The following is an 18,102-nucleotide window of genomic DNA, read 5'->3' as shown; positions in this document are numbered from 1 at the left end:
CTTTTCCAGGAGGGCAAAGGAGAGGTTGGGCTGGGAGGAAGGTCTGGGTTGGGATGGTCTGTGTGCAGCATCCAGCTTTGATTAACTTGATTTTTATCCCACTCCATGCAGTGCGATTCCTTCTCATACAGTGCTCCTTCTTTTTCGAGTTGGTTTTTTTTTGGTGCAAATCAAGGGATACTTTAAAAAAGCTGATTTGATTTATAGCTGTTAAATTAACTCTCGTTTTAATTCTATTTTATTTTTTTTTTCCCCACATTCAGTTCATATCGACCAGGCTGGTCCTCACCTAAAACGTTTGTGCTTAATGTTTTGCATAGGTGGTAAGAAAGACTTTTTGTTGTTCAGCTCTGGCTGATGTATCTTCTGCATGTTCTGTTGGACTGTAACACTTGGCACACACAGAGGGGGAATTCTCTGCATAAATGGTTGTTTTGGAAGGCCAGTATTTAACATGACACCACTGGTGATGAGAATGTCGCACTGGATGTGAAATCTTCTAATTGGGGAGCCAGAGAACGTGTGTGAAGTGGCTGATCAGCGGCTCTAATTTAACTAATTTAACCAGCAAATGTGTTTCAGGGGTCAAACGAGAGGTGGATTTTAGTCTGGAGTAGTTGTTGTGTCTGGTTAGGGATGAAATCACTGCTGGTGCAGGAGCAGGTTCTGGAGTGAATGTTCCTTCCTGTTAAACCAGTGAAATCATGGAAAGTGCTTCAGCAGTGAGGTCATGGCTGCTGGAAAATCCACCCAGCCACAGCCTTGGGGCTGTGAAGAGCTTCTTTGTCAAGGGTTTGCCAGGAATTCTTGCAGGGAAACCGTCAGGAATTTTTGGTGTGTAAGAAATGCAGAGAACTGGTGTAAGTGGCAGTGGAATCGCAGGGGTTTTGCTTTGTTGGGGGTGTTTTAGAAAGAAAGGTTCAGTTGTACTGATCCAGTGATGGTAGGTAGGAATTCTCTCAAATAATTTGTGAAACTATAACTGGTTGCTCTTTTAATTGTTAATCTAAGCTCTGTGACGAGTGTCCACTTCAGGACTAGAATTTCCCTTACGGCCCAAACCTCTCCTGAAAAACTGAAATTCCTGCTCCTGCTGCTTTTTTATGAGTCAACACTGTCAGTTTTATGTTAATCATTTTAACTGAAACATGTTTCTCTTTGAAAGTGCAGGAAAAAAAACCCCATATTTGCAAATTGACATCACCATGCCCTTTCCAAAAGAAGAAAATAACCATGCAGTGCCAAAAAGATAACTAATGACAGGGCTTAAAATGGTGTTGGGTGTTTTTTAATACATCTCCCCAGCTGTGTTGTCCTGTCCTTTCCTCACTAGCAGTCCCCAAATGGGAATATGACAGGATGTCTCCTCTAGCTGGGCTGTGCTTGGACTGTCTCTTGGGTGGAGGTTCCTTGGGTACAAAATCATCTTGCTGTTGTTTTTTGTTTCCTAGCTTCCTAAATTTGGGATCAGAAGCCAGATTGGGATGTTCCCCTCCTTTCTCCTTTGCTCTCTCACACAGGCAGGTGCTGAGATCTGGCTGAAAACTTGCTCTCTGGCCTCTGTGTTTATTCAAACTCCCCTCCTTCAGGTTTTCCTCAGTGACACTCAAGGGGAGTGTGACAGTACGGGCAGAGCTTGTTTGTTTTGTCACACAAACATTTATCATGTTAATTTTTAATGCTCTTAAGGAATGCTGCTGGTTCATGCTTTATTTATCTACTCTTGGAACAACTGTTACCTGTTTTCTGACTCGTTCAAGGACAATATTTGCTTGAACTCAGAATTTTCCTGAGCCTCCCGCAGAGTTTGGTCTGATTTTTGTTTAGTGAATAGTTGGTCATTCCTCTCCAAACGTTAGAGTTATCAGTCAGCTCTTTTCTGGGAGAGGTCCTGACTTGACTTTGTCACTGTTGCCTAAAATATCCCTAATTTTGCATCTCCTAGAGCTCTGTTTGAACTGAAGTAGTGCTGTGAGGGCTGGGTGGGCTTTTGCTGGATTGCACTGAAATAGTGGTTTATCCATATTTTATTTCTCCTGGCTTGGATGGGATCAGTTTATTTTGTGTAGGACTGGAGAGACAGCGTGTGCATGCTCAGTGTTTGTGTGTCTCCAAATCAATTGATCTTTGGTAATAAAGATGATGCGTTGGCATCATCTTTTTCTGAGCAAAATGGCATTTCTGTATGTTTTGGATGATGAGCTAAAGGATGCAGTATTTCTGTTCAGGGTACAGAAAGCATATCTAAAAGATGTAGGAAGTTCTGCCAGAACTTCTGTTTTTTCGTTCAGGGAATGTTTTTGGATAAAAGTGCAATTTAGTCTTGAGGTGGTCGTGTGATAAATGGAAGATCTGAACAATGTGACCATTTATTACCTTTATGGTTCCACTGGTTGGTCTCTCTGCTCTCCCCCCCCCCTTTTATTCTTTATTATTTTGAGATTTAGTCTTTAAGTGCTTTGATGGCATCCTGTGTTGAAATGATCTCTCTAATCACGTTCTTGCTGTGGATGAAAACACTTCTAAAATCAGCTGTTACTTTGTGAGGGACCCGAATGAAATAACCCCTTGATTTGCAGACAGTTCACTTCTCTTTCTTAGAACCCCTGGGCAAAAACCAAAACCCCATTGCAAAGGTCAGAGACGGTGTTGGGAGCCAAAAAATAACAACTTCCTGCAGCCTGCTGCCTTTATTTATCTGATTCATGAAGCCCATAAACCCGTGTTTTCCGTTTGCATTTTCAACTCGCCCAAGAAGTTCCTTTGTTCTGCCGATTGTTCACGGATAAAATGCAGGAGGTTACTTACAAGAAATGATGATAATCCTTCACTTCAAAGCAGGAAATACCAGAGTAGTACATGAAAAGCAGAGCCAGGAGCTGGGCAGAGCAGTTTTGACTGCTATGATTAGGTCTGTGTAGAAGGGAATTAGCTGCTGCATGTTCACAGAAGACAGTTAATTGCATCAACATTATCTTAAGCTCTCGAGAGAAAGGTCAGCAAAGGGTTGTTTGTTTTATGCTGCCACTGAAATCTGGTAATTTGTTATTCCTAATGTTTCCTTTCTTGTTTCAGTTCTGTAGAAAGTGTCCTGAAAACGCTTGTGAAGAGCTGCAGACCGTAAGTGTTTGTTTCATGGTTGATATCTATTTTTTTATTTTTTTTTAGCTTTTTAACAGCCTTGGCTGCAATAATTATGTTGTATGAACAGCTGTATCTGCTATGCATTTAAAACACTGCACTGCATAGGTATTTATTTATTTTAACAGCAATTAAATAGCCAGCATTCTTGTAATGTTTCTATAAATGATCCTTGTGAATGGTAGTTGCTGGGTTTTTGTCCAGCCTTCACAGTGGGGTGGTTTTGCATTGTGCAGATTCTTTTCTGGTCCAACAAGACAAGAACCCTTCAATTTGTGTTCCCAAAATGATGCTTGGTTTACCTCTGTTCTGTGAAGGCTCTGTGCAGCTGAGGGCTGCCTGCAGCAGCCCCTGGGCATGTGGTTTCCCTGTAAAACTGACATTTATGACGAATTAATAGCTGGTTTTCATTATGTCTAAAAACAGACCCAAACTTTAAAGCCAAGCCCGTGTGTATGTGTGGTTTCCAGGTATTTCCCAGAAGATGCCACTGGGGAGATGCTGGATGAGTGGAGGCCTTTGATGTGTCCCTTTGATGTGACCATGCAGAAGGCAATCACCTACTTCGAGCTCTTCCTGCCCACCACCCTTCCCCCCGAGCTGCACCACAAGGGCTTCAGGTGGGTGTCCTGGGACGTTGCAAACACGAGGAATTCTCTTTTTTAACTCTGAGCCAGCAGAAGGGGCTGTGTGGGGCATGGAGGGAGGGATCACTGGGTTAGGTGTGCTAGGGGAGGGAGGGGTTAGGAGGGGGGGAATGCGGTTTGGAAAGAGGAACGTGAGCGTGGAGGGTTTGCTCCTTGGCCTCAGGGGAACTCAGAGTGGGAGATGATGCCACTTGTGACTGTTGGTCAACAGGGACAAGTTTCAGGGTGTAAGGCAGAGGGGAATGAGGTGTGGGTTGTTCTCAGCTGGGTTGGGATGGTGATACGTGATGGAATGGTGAAGCTGAGGTGGGTGAGAAACCACTGGTGAAACATTTGTGTGAAAGGGGGATCAAAACAGACTAAGAGGAGGAAAAGTTAAAAAAAAAAAAAAGGCAAGGACTGGAACTCAGGATCAGACTTGGGGTGGAGGGATGCTGTGGGAGGTGAAGTGATACAAGCATTCCATGTTGATCCCTGTTCCTGCTGGATGGGTTGAGGGACAGGTGACTTCCTGCAACCTGGCAAAGTGAGGGATACGTTTTCAGTGAGGGAGCTGCTTTCTCAGTGTTGAAGTTATTTTGATTCTGTTCTCTTTCAGGCTTTGGTTTGATGAATTTATAGGCCTTTGGGTGTCAGTTCAAAATCTTCCCCAGTGGGAAGGGGTAAGTATTTGCTTTTCACCTACACTAGAAGAAACCCTCATTTAAATATTCCTACAATGTGCTTGCAAGGAACTGAAGCCAAACAGTCATATAATGGATTTTTTTCTCTTCTGCTTTAACTAGTACAAGAAAGCAGAGACAATTGTTGGTAGCAAGCAATTACTGTCTGAATAAATGAGACTGCAGTTGTGCTTGATGAACATTATTTAATGGCTAGCTCAGACTAGCTTTTCTTTCCAGCCTTGGGAATGCTGCCTGCTGATACTTGGAATTGTTCAGAGTGCTGCTGTGGTTTCTGTAAATTATAATTCTGTCCTATCTTTATCTTAACACATCATTGGTCCCTCGTTTTGAGTGGTGATGTTTTGTCCTTGCTACAATGAGTTGCTGTCATATTTATACAGTGAAGAACCTGTACTCTCCTTGGCCAAAAATTCCCTGGGGCTCTGTCTTCCAGGGAAAACAGTCTGCCATGTACCTGTGTGCCCTTGCTGTGTGTCTCATGTGATTAGATGCAAACTTGAGATATGAAAGGCTCACTGTTGAGCCCCCCAGCAGCAGCTCAGGTGCTGTCGGTGTGAGCTGGGCCTGGGCTTTGCTGCACTGAAACTTGGCCTATCACCAGGTTTTTTTCCCCATACTCAGTATGAACATAAGCTCATTGACCATCTGGCTGCTTTTACTAATCTCCTGCCCGTGTCCACCAGGAGAACTCCTCAGTGTCTGTGGAGAAAGCTGATTCCCAGGCCACCCCTGAACGCTGCCTTTGTCCCACATTCCGTAGGTGGTTTTGGCTTCAGCTGTGTTTTGTCACAAACCCAGGGAGGCAGTCCAGGTCCCAGCACTTGGCACTTGTCCACATTTGAACGTGGGAGATGCCAAAGCTCTGTTTGAGGTTGTCTGTATAAACTTTTCCATCTTCCTGATGGCCACCCCCCACCCCCTAGAAATCCTAATTCTTTTTCTGACAGAACAATGACAGCCCGCACTTGAATATCGTGATTTGGTTTGTTTCTGTCAAACAGTTTAACAAATAATCCTCAGCCCTCTTTCAGAAGTTATCTCTGATAACTGGATGCTGACAGTTTGCTTGCTTTTTTTCTTCTCCAAGCTTTCACTTTTTTGTTTCCTTTGCTGTCTTGCCCACTTCCTAAAGTCAGGCTTGTTCACGTCATCAGGCTTGGATGCAGATAATTAGACACATGAGTTCTGACTCTGCAATCCCATTTAAGCCTCTGTGTGCTGCAAGCTCTTCCTCAGCTTGCTGTGGCAGGAATTACACTGGCTGTTTGAAGGGGAGCTGTGGAATCAGTTGTCTGTGTGCACAGCAGGGAGTTTTTCAGTGGGTATTTCCTCATACCAAGCGAAGGAGGTGGGTCATTTAAGAAAATGTAACCCCTGTCTTCAGGCTGGGTCAGGTGTGGCTTGTGGGGTTTTCCAAAGCTTATTGTGTCCTTTAGACAGAGAGGTGCCTGTTCCTCTGTGCCTCTGTCTCTGAATTAGGCAGGATTCTTTTCAGGCCCTTCCTTTTGGCTTCAAGATACTGAAAGAGGCACCAGGAACCTGTTTGGTATGTCCTGACTTGGACAAGCTCCTACAAAGGGACTTGCTGGTTAATGTGCTCTTCCACAGCCAGAAGAGTGAGACTTCATCTCCTTTCTGATTTAGCCGTGACAATTCTCTTCCCTGAGGACATCTCTCAGTTCCCTTGGATTCATGAGACTGTCTCCTGGTGATGGAGTGTCTAATTCTTCCTGGACAGAAGCTGACAGCTGATGCTTCTGACCTTTGCAAGCCACAGATGTGTTTAAACCAGAGCACACAAATGTGACAGCCAGCACACGTTGATTAGGATGGATCCTGCAGAGCTTAAATAGTCCTAAATAGCTCAATATTGGGGAAAGCTGAACAGAGGCCTTGGGGGGATTTTCTGCCGTGTCTGTACATAGGAGCTATTTTAGGGCAGTGATGGTTCTGATGGAGTGAAATCTCCCTTTACAAGTGCTTTTGTGCCATGGGCAGCTTTTATCTTGCCTGTGTGAAGTAGATATATTATTATCCATATATTCTAATGAACATTCCCTGTTTTTCTGGTGGTTTTCAGCATCTGGTGAATCTCTTTGCTCGCTTGGCCACGGACAACATCGGGTACATAGACTGGGATCCGTATGTGCCAAAGGTGAGAGCTCTCATCTCACGAGGTGACTTTGCTTGCTTAGGGACAAGTCTTCAGTGTTCCCATGCCAGGAATAATTCAGGCTCCTTGTGTGGGTTTTACACTGCACTGGCCCAGTTTTTCAGATTAGGTGCATCCATTGAGCCATCCTTTTGGAGGAGGCACGTTGGAAGGTGTTACTGTCATCACCTGGCTCAACCAAACCAACCACAAACCTGACTGTACAAATGCTGTCTGATTGTATAATTAACCCCATGTTCTTGTGGGAAGGCCCTTAGTCATATTCTTGTGATTAAATAATATGTATGACCTTTGGAATCTTTCTGCTTGTAGATTTATTTATTTTTTTTTAAACATGTTCATGGTACTTACGTGGTTTTAAAAAACCAAACACCTTTTGATTAGAAAATTAATTTAATGCCAATTTTATGGCATAAAGTAATTGATGCCAATGTTTGTTTTTCATCCTCTCAGATTTTTACTAGGATTTTGAGGAGTTTAAATCTTCCAGTGGGGAGCAATCAGGTTGTTGTTCCAAGGTTCTTAACAAATGCTTACGATGTAGGACACGCAGTCATGTGGATCACAGCCATGATGGTGAGTAAACTTCTTCATAAAGGGAACCACAAACCCAGGCAAAGCTTTAAGTATGTTTTTGAGATGAATGTTTGTGATGTTGAGCGCGCTGCAAAAGAGTGGGTTCAGGCTTTTTTCCCCAAAGTTTTGTTTTCAAGTACATCGTTCCACTGTCAGCGCGGAATGGAGGTGGAAGTGTTTATTCCACAGCTGGGAAGGAACAGGCAGCTGCAAATGCCACTGTGGGGACACACTGGGGACCTGCTGAACCCCTGAATCCTCTTTTAGGGTGAACCTCAGCAGATGGGGTGGAGAAAACTTGATATTAGTGCTGAGCTGAGGGCGGGATGGGATTTGATGCTTTGAGGGGAGAGTGCTCCGCTTGTACTTTGTGTGCTGTTACCTGTTCATTTGAACTTGTTCTGTGGTTTATTCCTTCTCCAGGGTGGCCCAAGTAAGCTGGTGCAGAAGCACTTGTCTGGCCTGTTCAACAGCATTGCCTCTTTCTACCACCCCTCCAACAACGGGCGCTGGCTGGTGAGTGTTTGTGTGCTGCCACGAGAGCTCTGGCTGTCACTTCAGCCTGTCACACCTCTTGGTCAATGCCCCAGGTGCTCCAACAGCCAGGTTCTGCTGCTGTGTGCTGCTTGGATCTTGAAAATTCAGGTCTCTGTGACCACACTGTCATTCAGGTCGTGCTCTTATTTTCGTGTCAGCACCACGGCTGATGGGAGTGTTCTGCAAACATCTAACCCAGGTGCAGGTTGGAAGTCCAAAACAACACACCTAATTCATGTATAGCCAGGAAAAGAAGTCAGCACTTGAAAGGAGGGTGATGAACAGCATCAATATTACTTGTGTGGTGTAGCTTTTGTGTTACTGACCTACTGTCTCCAAGTTCCCAAAATATAGGATGAGGCTTGGAGCAACCTGTTCTAGTGGGAGGTGTCCCTGCCCATGGCAGGGGATGGAATTGGATGGGCTTTAAGGTCCCTTCCAACCAAACCCTTCTGTGATTCCGTTAAACAAGGCAAAAGGATTTTTAATGCATCTCTGCTTTGAAGCATAACTTTTTGATGGTGTAACTAGTGGAATTCTCTGCTAGAGAATGTAAGAACCTCCCTGTGATAGCTGGTAGAAAGTAGAGAAGAAAATACAGCAAGGCTGGTCACAGCAGTGCCAGAGGAGCTGACTTGTATTTGCTTACACGTGAATGTGCAGAGAATGCTCTCAAAGGTTCCCTAATTACTGGTAAATAATCTTGATTCTTGAGTGTGTCCTTTCTTTGTGTTTTTCCTGACTTTTTTTTAAATCCTAGGGCATAGTGCTGGCAGCATAACCACTGGCGTTTTGGGAAATGAAGTTTAATGACAAACGGTGAACGTTGTATTTCAGAGCTGTTGCGAGTTTTTCTGCACTGGGGTTGTGTGATTCCAGGATGTTGGGTTATTAATTATCCCTTGTACACTGAGGAGCTCAGTGCCACTGCCCAGCATTTCTTGTGTGTTCCCAGAACAAGCTGATGAAGCTGCTGCAGAGGCTGCCCAGCAGTGTGGTGAGGAGGCTGCACCGCGAGCGCTACAAGAAGGTGACCTGGCTGACTCCTGTGCCCGAGAGCCACAAGCTCACGGACCAGGACGTGACAGACTTCGTGCAGTGCATCATCCAGCCCGTTCTCCTGGCCATGTTCAGTAAAACTGGGAGCCTGGAGGCTGCCCAGGCCCTGCAGAACCTGGCCCTGATGCGCCCCGAGTTGGTAATTCCACCTGTGCTTGAGAGGTAAGAGCAGGGGAGGACTTCCATTGTTATTGTAATTAATTTGATTTGTTCTGGGGCAAACGGACTGGTTCTGGAGGACTAGAGCTGTTGACAGCTCCTGTGCTTTAGGGTTGTCAGTCCTCAGGTGCTGTGCATGTCTGTTACCATTTTGTGTCAGATAGTGGGTGGATCAGTTGAAAAAGCAACCCTTTATTCATAAGCCACCTGGTACGTTCTCTCTGACTTCAGGTTGGGCCAGATACACCCGAGAGTTGTGTAGCAATGAACATCTATCTTATATTTCTCTTTTGTTCAGGGTGTGTTACAGGTTGTTCAAAATCGCTGTCATGGCTCTGACTTCATAAGCAAATCACCAGATATGTGCTCCCGTGACATACTTAGCTCGCACTATTTCTAATGCCTTGGTGCCTTAAATTTCCAAGGAAAAATGTAGCTCCTTCCTGCTCCAGTGAAAAGCTTTCCTCCTGGTTCCTATCCACATTCCCTGTGCAGTCTTTTGTGCTTTTAACAACCATGTATTTTAAAACCAGTGGAGAAATGAGTTTGACCGAAGAGCGCTTCCTGTGTTCCACACCTCACTGACTCAGCTGTTTGTAAGAACTTGCTAAATCTGAACCATTTTGAGCACAGCAGTTCCAAGAAGGGCAGCAGTGCCGGGTATGGCTGCTCTGTCTGTTTTGAGAGCAGACTCCACGTCTGCTCTGCAGCTCCAGCTATCCCTGGAATGTTTGCCTTGGCTGCAGTTCCACGTTGGCTTGGGATGACGTAGGGCAGGGGTAGCACTGTGACTCTTGTCTGAACTGTGGGTTGGTGGTGACAGCAGGAAGTGTGGCAGTTTGTTTAAAAAGTACTGAGTGTAAAAAGAAAATGTTTCTAAATGGCAGTAACCTCCCAGGTTTTGGTAGAAAGGTCTGGACTTCAATGTAACACGGAGTCATAGATCCCCTCTATTCAGAGGCAGCCAGGGCACGTTTCTGTGCTTGCCACAAGAACCCTACACTTGAGGCTGGTGCAGGCTGTGCACTTCAGGTTCCAGCAGGGAAATCATTGTAGCTTTGAATGTGGGAGCCCATGCACTAATTATTTAACCCTGGGCTGCTGGTGGATAGCACTGATGAACTGGAAGGAGCCTGGTAACAGATCAGTGTTGAGTCCATCGGAAAACAACGAGAAAACCATTTCAGAACCCTTGACCAGCTTAAATTTTTCACGCAGGATTTTTCTTTTTTTTTTTTTTTTTTTTTTTTTACCATTTCTGCAGAAAGCTTTTATTTGCTTTGTGACATTATCCTTCCTAACCCGACTGTCCTTGATTTTTACAGAACATACCCTGCCCTGGAGACCCTGACAGAGCCCCACCAGCTCACGGCCACCCTGAGCTGTGTCATTGGGGTGGCTCGCAGCCTGGTCTCCGGGGGGAGCTGGTTTCCTGAGGGTCCCACACACATGCTACCTCTGCTCATGAGAGCCCTGCCTGGGGTGGATCCCAACGACTTCAGCAAGTGTATGGTGAGTGGGCAAATATCTCCTTTCTTTTTTTCTTTTTTTTTTTTTTTTTTTTTTTTAGAAGATCGTGAGCCAACCAGCCAATATTTTCTTGTATTTTATAGAGAAAAATTTTTATGTTTCTGTGTGGCCAGAATTTCCTAGCCTTTTTTTTCTGCACAGTTTGAAGTATAAAAATTTAATATTACAGTCCTCTAATTTGGGATAATGCTTTTGGCTCACTGAACAGTGCAAAGTGATTGTGATAAGCATTGTGCTGACTTTCTGGGCAGCTCTGCACAAGAAGATTGAGTAGGTGCTCCGGAGCTCCCAGCAAATATTCCTAGTCTTTTAACATCAAAAGAAAGACCTTTATAGTTAGGTTTTCATTACATTAGGTTCTGAAAGTCCACACCTTCAGGAATTCATATTAGTTTACTTAAAACAATGTAAACGTTATAGGGGTTTGTAACTTTGAAGTTTGGCACAAAATAATAGTTATTTTACTTAGAAAATTGAGAATTTTTGTGCAGTGCTGACTAGTAAGTTCTATCTATGAAATCTGAAATAACTGTTGGTAGTTTTGGGCTGTAAGAATTGGGCTCTGGTGTATTTTTGGTTTTAGCATGATTTTCTTTAGCAAATTAAAAAGCCAAAGCTTTTTAATGTGTAGAATACAATACACTAAAGAGCTGTTTGCAACTCCCAACAGATCACATTCCAGTTCATTGCAACATTTTCTACTTTGGTGCCTTTAGTAGATTGTTCATCTGTATTGCAAGAGAGAGATGATCTTTCAGAGGTAAGTTGTGAAAACAAAGCTGTCACTTAGTTTTCAATTGAATTTCTAGCAGGGTGTGATAAGATATGGATCGTGTTTGCTTCTGGGCAGTGTGGCAGAGCTGATACCAGTGTGCAAATCGTGTGTTCTGAGCATTTCTTGTTGTAGGGAATGTTAAATTCACACAATTTAATATTTAAATGTCAAAACCTAGTTGCTCAAGGGCCCTGTGTGGTGTCATTTGACTCTGAGCTTTCCCTGCTTTGAGCAGGAGGTTGGACTGTGGTGTCTCCAGAGGTCACTTGCCATGTGAATTTTTGTATTAAAATAGCTTTATTACTCTTAATTTTTTTGAAAGTCCTTGTCACCATAAAACACAAAACAACACAAAAAAAATCCCCAACTTGCTAGTTATTTTAAATAGTGCATTAGGGGTTTGGGGTTTTTTCCATTTTCCAGAGCTGTTTTCCTCTTTAAATAAACACCTGTTCCTCCTCCCTTTCCTGACTGGGATTCTATTACTTTCTCTTTGGATGCTTTTTAATCCCCTCCAGCCAAGAGACAGTAACACCATTAGACACTGAGTCTTATCCCCCTTATCACCACCCCTGTTTGCTCCCAGAAGGCTTTTTGTAGCTCAGAGAGCAGCAGTAGCTGCAGTTTGCCCAGATCAGAAGGTGGGTTTCATTGCCCCAGAACTGCAGCACCCCAAAAATCAGGAGGGGTTTGTACCCTGAGGGTTAAATGTGAATACAGGTGAGGTCTGTCCCCACCTCTGGCACTCACTGACCTCCTGCTGCCAGGGAGGATCAGGAGCAAGGCCAGAGGTTGTATCCATGAAGGATAAAACCTGATTTCATCACAGAGGTTCCTTGGATAGACATCCAGGCCAGGAAACTGGGACAGGACAAGGAACATGCAGTAATTCTCTCATGGAGTGTCCTCGAGCCTGTGCAGTGGGAAATGTGCTGTAGTTCGTGTAGGAAATATGTTCTGTGTTTGTGTTTCCTGGAGAAAAGCCAACCTCTTGTGTTTCTTCTGCGGTGGCAAACTGCAGGTGGAAAGAGAACTGTGCTCTGCATCTGCTGAGTTTGAGGATTTCGTGCTGCAGTTTATGGATAGGTGAGTGAGCTGAGGAGAGGGGAAAGCTGGGCATGAAGGACTCGATTACAGACCTCCAAGTTTCACTTGCTGACGCTGTGTTGCATTTTGTAGGTGTTTTGGACTCATAGAGAGCAGCACACTAGAACAAACCAGAGAGGAGACTGAGACTGAGAAGATGACTCACCTGGAGAGTCTGGTGGAACTGGGGCTCTCCTCTACTTTCAGTACAATCCTTACCCAGTGTTCAAAGGACATCTTTAAGGTGTGTAGAACGTGGGCTTTCCACCTGATTGAAGCAGCTTAATTCTGTGTGGTGAACAGTTGGGGTGTTGGGATTCTCCCCGTTGTGAACTTCCACACTTAACCAAGGAAAGGGCTGGGGGGGACACAGGAAAACTTTATTTATATTCATCAGTACAGAGCTCTTGGGTTCTTTGTGCTCCCTTGCAAACTGATGATGAAGTCATTCTGAGAGCTTATTTTATCCCTCTGTGGGTTCAGGCTGTGATTTTTCACGTCCTGATCATTGCTGACCTACCCAATCCCCTGCTTTCCTTTTCTCCCTCTCTCTTCCACTTCTTCAGCTGGGCAGAAGAAGCTGTTCAAGGAGCTGTTGGATAATGGGATCAGAAAAGTTATCTGGATTAAAATAACTCAGAGAGAGGGGGTGGAGGATCCTTGTTGTTACGTGGACAGGTTCCTTCCTTGTGGGTTGGGTTAACACATTTATATCTGCTCATATATATATATATAATTTTTTTTGGAGATGGCAGTTTTTGTGCATTTTGAACCACTGCATTGGGTACTTTGGAATGATTTTTGTTTGGAATCTTTTGCTTCATGTAAACCTTCAGTTAATTCTGCATCATCATTAAGTATTTAATTTGTATTTTCCCTGATTGTTCTTTATTAAGTACTCATGGGATCCACACTGTGTATAATTCAGCTTGCCTTGCAAGGTACTGGATGGAAATAAGCTGCTTTAAAACACGCTGAGTGCTTAAATAGTTGTTAATTTAATTCCCTATTTATTTGCTAAGTAAGGGATGTCTTGACTTTCCTTCCCTGTGACACATGAAATAGCAGTTTTCCTTTTGGAGACTGATTTATTATCTGTGTAGTTTCTCAGAAGCACCCTAAACTTACATTAGTCAACAAGATTTTATCCACCTCCTCTCTTCCCAAAGGGAATATCTTAGGCATTCCACAGAGCTGCTTTCTCTCTCTGTCTCTTCTGATTGATTTAAAATGTGCTTCCCAATTGCAGTCCTCTGTTTTAGAAGAGCACAGATGCTGCCTTCTGAGTAACATCAAACATTTTGGGATACCTAGGTTGTTTTTTTTTTTTTCTTAAAAAGTAACCTCCATGTCTTTGTGCTCCCTTTTAGGTTGCCTTGGAGAAGGTTTTTAACTTTGCTGTTTCGAATATATTTGAGACGAGAGTCGCCGGTCGGATGGTCGCCGACATGTGCCGAGCTGCAGTGAAAGTGAGAGAACATGCTCTGAATCCACTCCAGCTTCAGTTTAAAAAGGGGGAAAAAAAGCCAGTGCTGCTGTGTAATATCTTGATTTTTTAGGTGGTTCTTAGTATTACGTCCTCTCAAAGCAGCTGGTTGCACACAGGCAGATTCCAAGGGGTTAATTCGCACGGTGTTTTTCCTCGTGTTAAATTTAGGTTTTATTGAACGAGAGTCACGAAGTCAGGCTGCCTGTAGGTTGAATTGGAGCTGAGATACAATCTAGTCTTCTCCCTTTTGTGGTGATACTGTTAGATTTTTATCAAAGTGTGTGCTGAGCTGCCTCTCATTCTAACCTGGGCTGTTTGCAGTGCCGCCCCGAGGAGTCCCTGAAGCTCTTTGTGCCCCACTGCTGCAACGTTATAACTCACCTCACAGTCAGTAAGTTCATCTCACTTCTAGTGTTACTTGCTTGCTCTTGGGTTGGCTTTTCTTAAACGTGAAAACAGCCTCTAAAACTTGGCTGTGTTTTCCCACAACTTACTTTCAGCGATGGAAAAGTCCAGTGTTTCGTCTGAAAAAACCCAAACCACTGTGTGATCTCAGGGCAGAAATCTGTCAGGCTGCAGGGCCATGATCCCTTAAAAATGTGGCAGTTTAAAATGTCTCCAGTTGCAGGATGTTACATTGGCTAAAGTGACTTCCAGGTGGACACGGGAGTTGGAGTGGGAAGCTGGAAGGATGCAGTGGGAGGGTCGGGAGTCAGCTTTTGGGGTGGAAGGATCTGGTTTCTTGTGTGGAAAACTTGGCTGCAGTGTGGTTACAGCAGAGCTTGTCCCTTGTTCCTCTAGATGATGATGTGTTACATGATGAAGAACTAGACAAGGAGCTGCTTTGGAATCTTCAGCTTTTGTCAGAGGTATTGCAAAGAACGTTCTTCCCAGGCTTGTGTGTCACTGAATCCTCTTTAATGCCCCCGAAAGAAGAAGAAAAAATTCCATTAAACCAAAGCAAATGTTGTGTGAATGATGCTGCACAGCTTCTGTTTCTGACTTTAAATGGGACGTGAGTGGCCATTGTTTGAAGAAGAGAAACACAGTGTGCACGTGGAATGAAATTAAAGCATTTAATGCAATTACTGAGGGAGAGAGAAAGAAGAGGGATCAATGCAGGGGGAAAACATGAGATGCTTTTGGTAGATATGAGCCCCTCCAGCAGCACTGATGGTTTGCCATGTTCCTCTCCCCTCCCAGATCACCCGTGTGGATGGAAAGCAGCTGCTTGTGTACAGGGAGCAGTTTGGGAAGATACTGCAGCGCACCCTCCACTTAACCTGTAAGCAGGGTTACATTCTGTCTTGTAACCTACTGCACCACCTTCTTCGTTCTGCTACACTTATCTACCCCACAGAGTACTGCAGTGTGCCAGGTGGCTTTGACAAGCCTCTTTCTGAATACTTTCCTATCAAGGCAAGGATTTTCATTTATTTAGGATTAGAGGATTTGACTTTTTTTTTTTTTTTTTAACACTGTGTGGCTTGGTTTTATTTGGAGGTTTCTGAACAGAGGCAGCAGCAGTGGAAAGTGTAACTGCAAGATGCTTTGAAAGCAAAGTGACATTAGGTTAATTAAAATTATATTGGTAGCAAAAAATGAGTACTGACTGTTTGAGTATAGTTTTATAGTGGGTTGTGATGTGTGTTTTACCAGGATTGCATGACTACAATAATACACAGCAAGGAGATGGGGCATTTTGCAGGTCAGCAGAATAACCAATAAACAGTGATTCTGCTGAGCTTGAGATGAATGAAAGCAGAAGTGGCAATATTAAAAGTGACTGGAACTGTCAGAAGTCATGTGCTGGTTGTCTGTTAAGATCTGAGGTCGCTCTATCAGTGTTCCACATGAACAGTGCAGCAGTTTCCAGCTGGCCTGTTTGAAAATACAACTGCATTTTTGCTGAAAAATGCTCTTTTGCATAACTTCCCAACTGCAGATAATCCAGTGCTCGTTACTGAAAGCCAGGACAGTTTTATAACTGCTGGGAACATCCAGTTGGGCCAGTTAATCATTTCAAAACAAACAAATATCCTGGGTGCCCCAACACAAAGTGAAACAAACAAACAAAAAAAACCACAGTTTTTTAAATTCCTCATCTGAAATTGGAAAAAATTCACAATTACTTTGATGTTCTCTACAGGACATCTGAGTTGTACTTAAGAATGTGTCTGAATTTGTATCCAGTCAAAGGAATAATCAAGTTATGTTTCAGTTAGACCTGTGCAGTCCTTTTCCTTTTAGTACTTTCAGATATGTGTTTTTGTTTTGTTTTTTTTTTTCCAGGTATGTGTAGACATTATAGAGGTTTGGGGTTTCTGTGTGGTTTTACAGTATTGTTTTTCCTAGAACTGTCAGGATAACTGTGTTACAGCATTAGCTAGTTCACATTTGGGGTTTTTTTTAATTAATATTAAATGCTAATTTTTTAAAAACCATAATTTGTTTCGTAGATGGAATAACAATAAATGTCTGCATTTACTATAGGACTGGGGTAAGCCAGGTGACCTGTGGAACTTGGACATCCAGTGGCATGTTCCCTCATCTGAGGAGATAAACTTTGCTTTTTATTTGCTGGATACTTTCCTGCAGCCTGAGCTCACCAGGCTGGAGCTCTATGCACTTGGAGAACTGGAGATGTCCAGGTGAGATGGAGAAGGTGCATTTAGCCCCCCACAGGGATTATTGCCAATCATACTGGCACTACAAAAATTAAGGAGTCAAATACTGTAATGCTACACTGTCTTTAACGTTGTTCTAAGATCTCCAAGGTTTTTAACTTAAGAATACATGGAGCTTGGCAATGTGTTTCATGGAATGGATAACGTGATTTTAAACAGAAATAAATATATAGGCCCTTTACCTAGGTATTTAAAACAAATCCTGGAACAGAATTGGGATGGATCCTGATTCCACTGAACTGCAGGCAGCAGTAAGGAAGTCCTTCCTCTGGACTCTTCCCTGGTTGTTTTGGCACAGCCATTCATTTGTGTTCCTAAGCCATGCAGTGCAACACGTGGCTGATGTGGCTTGGGAATGTGCCTTTTTCCACTCCCTCCCCGAGAACAGATGGATCCAGTGCCTGGTGTGTCCCTGCAGGGCTGGAGCTGAGTCAGGGAGGTCACGGGCAGGAACCCAGGCAGGAACATTGTTGCCCAGTCTTGTTACTGGGCCAGATGTTGCCCTCCCCTCTGGGTAGCTTTGAGGCTTGGCTTCAGGAGGGAGAACATCTGCAGGCAGAAGATTTGCCTGATTTGCAGGACACATTGAAAGCAGTGTCTCTCTCCAGAGGAAAAAAATTGTAATACTTAAGAGTTTGATGGGTTGTTTTGATTCTCACTTGGACACCCTTCAGTCATTTAAGAACGAAGATGAGAATAATATGCCACTGGTCTTGCCTGAAAAAATGAGAGGAAATGAAAAGAAGATTCAGCAATATTCATTTCACAAACTGCAGCACTTTCCTTGAATGCCACTATGGACTGTGCTCAGCTATTGCCAGTGAGGTGATGTTAAAGCTGAATATCTGGGACATGAAATACGGATCAAAAGAGTCTGTAGAATCACTGCTGAAAAACGGGAATAATTTCATTGAAGAAAAGCATCTTGAAGCACAACTAGAAACTGCTACTCAGATCTGTGAAGATGTTAAAAACAAAACCATGTGCGGTCCTGATTTAGGCAGAGACCCTCAAGAAGTTAGCAAACCTTTTAAGACAGTGGAGTCAAAGATTTCCACGTGCAAAGACTGTATTTCCAATGTAAATACCACCTTACAGAAAGTCCTGGAGTAATTATACAGGAAACAATCACTTTGTTAAAGACGTGGCTGGAAGAAAACAGAAATGAGCATCCGAAAGAGATCCCGAAACTGTCCAAGAGCCCAGGCTGTTTACAGGCCTGACATCCCAAGCATTGTTTGTTCCCCGTGTCAAACCTTCCTGTCCTTGCAGCTAAATATACCTCAGCTGATCTTTAGCCACGTGAGGTTCTCCCTCGTGCTGCCAAGCAGGGAATGCTGCGTCACATTCCTGAGCAATTTTTTTTCTGTCTCTGACCAAGTTACTAAAAAAAGAGAAGCTCCTGCTTTAGCTGAGAGAGGTTTAAAAGGAATTCCTTAATTCTCTGAATGAACACAGAAGTTGTTTGGATTGTTGCATCCCCCTGGTGGGAAGGAATTGGCTCAGCCTTGGGGTGAGGAGTTATTTCGTAGGTTTATGTCTGAGGTTTAGATAAAA

The 18,102-nt window shown here is 43.7% G+C and overlaps 1 protein-coding gene across 1 annotated transcript in view; it reads left to right on the top strand.

The window, feature by feature from the left end:
* The window catches only part of PSME4 (proteasome activator subunit 4), a 48,164-nt gene that overhangs the window by 8,575 nt on the left and 21,487 nt on the right, over nucleotides 1–18,102 (top strand). The window contains exons 4-19 of the mRNA XM_027737424.2: nucleotides 3,076–3,120; nucleotides 3,612–3,761; nucleotides 4,387–4,450; nucleotides 6,555–6,629; nucleotides 7,101–7,223; nucleotides 7,647–7,739; nucleotides 8,716–8,981; nucleotides 10,304–10,490; nucleotides 11,179–11,268; nucleotides 12,305–12,369; nucleotides 12,463–12,613; nucleotides 13,740–13,838; nucleotides 14,180–14,249; nucleotides 14,660–14,727; nucleotides 15,062–15,277; nucleotides 16,352–16,509. Coding sequence (XP_027593225.2) covers nucleotides 3,076–3,120; nucleotides 3,612–3,761; nucleotides 4,387–4,450; nucleotides 6,555–6,629; nucleotides 7,101–7,223; nucleotides 7,647–7,739; nucleotides 8,716–8,981; nucleotides 10,304–10,490; nucleotides 11,179–11,268; nucleotides 12,305–12,369; nucleotides 12,463–12,613; nucleotides 13,740–13,838; nucleotides 14,180–14,249; nucleotides 14,660–14,727; nucleotides 15,062–15,277; nucleotides 16,352–16,509 — 1,920 coding nt within the window. The remainder of the gene's footprint in view (nucleotides 1–3,075; nucleotides 3,121–3,611; nucleotides 3,762–4,386; nucleotides 4,451–6,554; nucleotides 6,630–7,100; nucleotides 7,224–7,646; nucleotides 7,740–8,715; nucleotides 8,982–10,303; nucleotides 10,491–11,178; nucleotides 11,269–12,304; nucleotides 12,370–12,462; nucleotides 12,614–13,739; nucleotides 13,839–14,179; nucleotides 14,250–14,659; nucleotides 14,728–15,061; nucleotides 15,278–16,351; nucleotides 16,510–18,102) is intronic.

The sequence above is a fragment of the Pipra filicauda genome, unplaced genomic scaffold (genome assembly GCF_003945595.2).
Source record: "Pipra filicauda isolate LSUMZ 115617 unplaced genomic scaffold, ASM394559v2 scaffold35_size7292922_pilon, whole genome shotgun sequence".
Taxonomy (NCBI): Eukaryota; Metazoa; Chordata; class Aves; order Passeriformes; family Pipridae; genus Pipra; species Pipra filicauda.
Note: the sequence above shows the minus strand (reverse complement) of the source record. Positions and strands in the feature narration are given on the sequence as shown.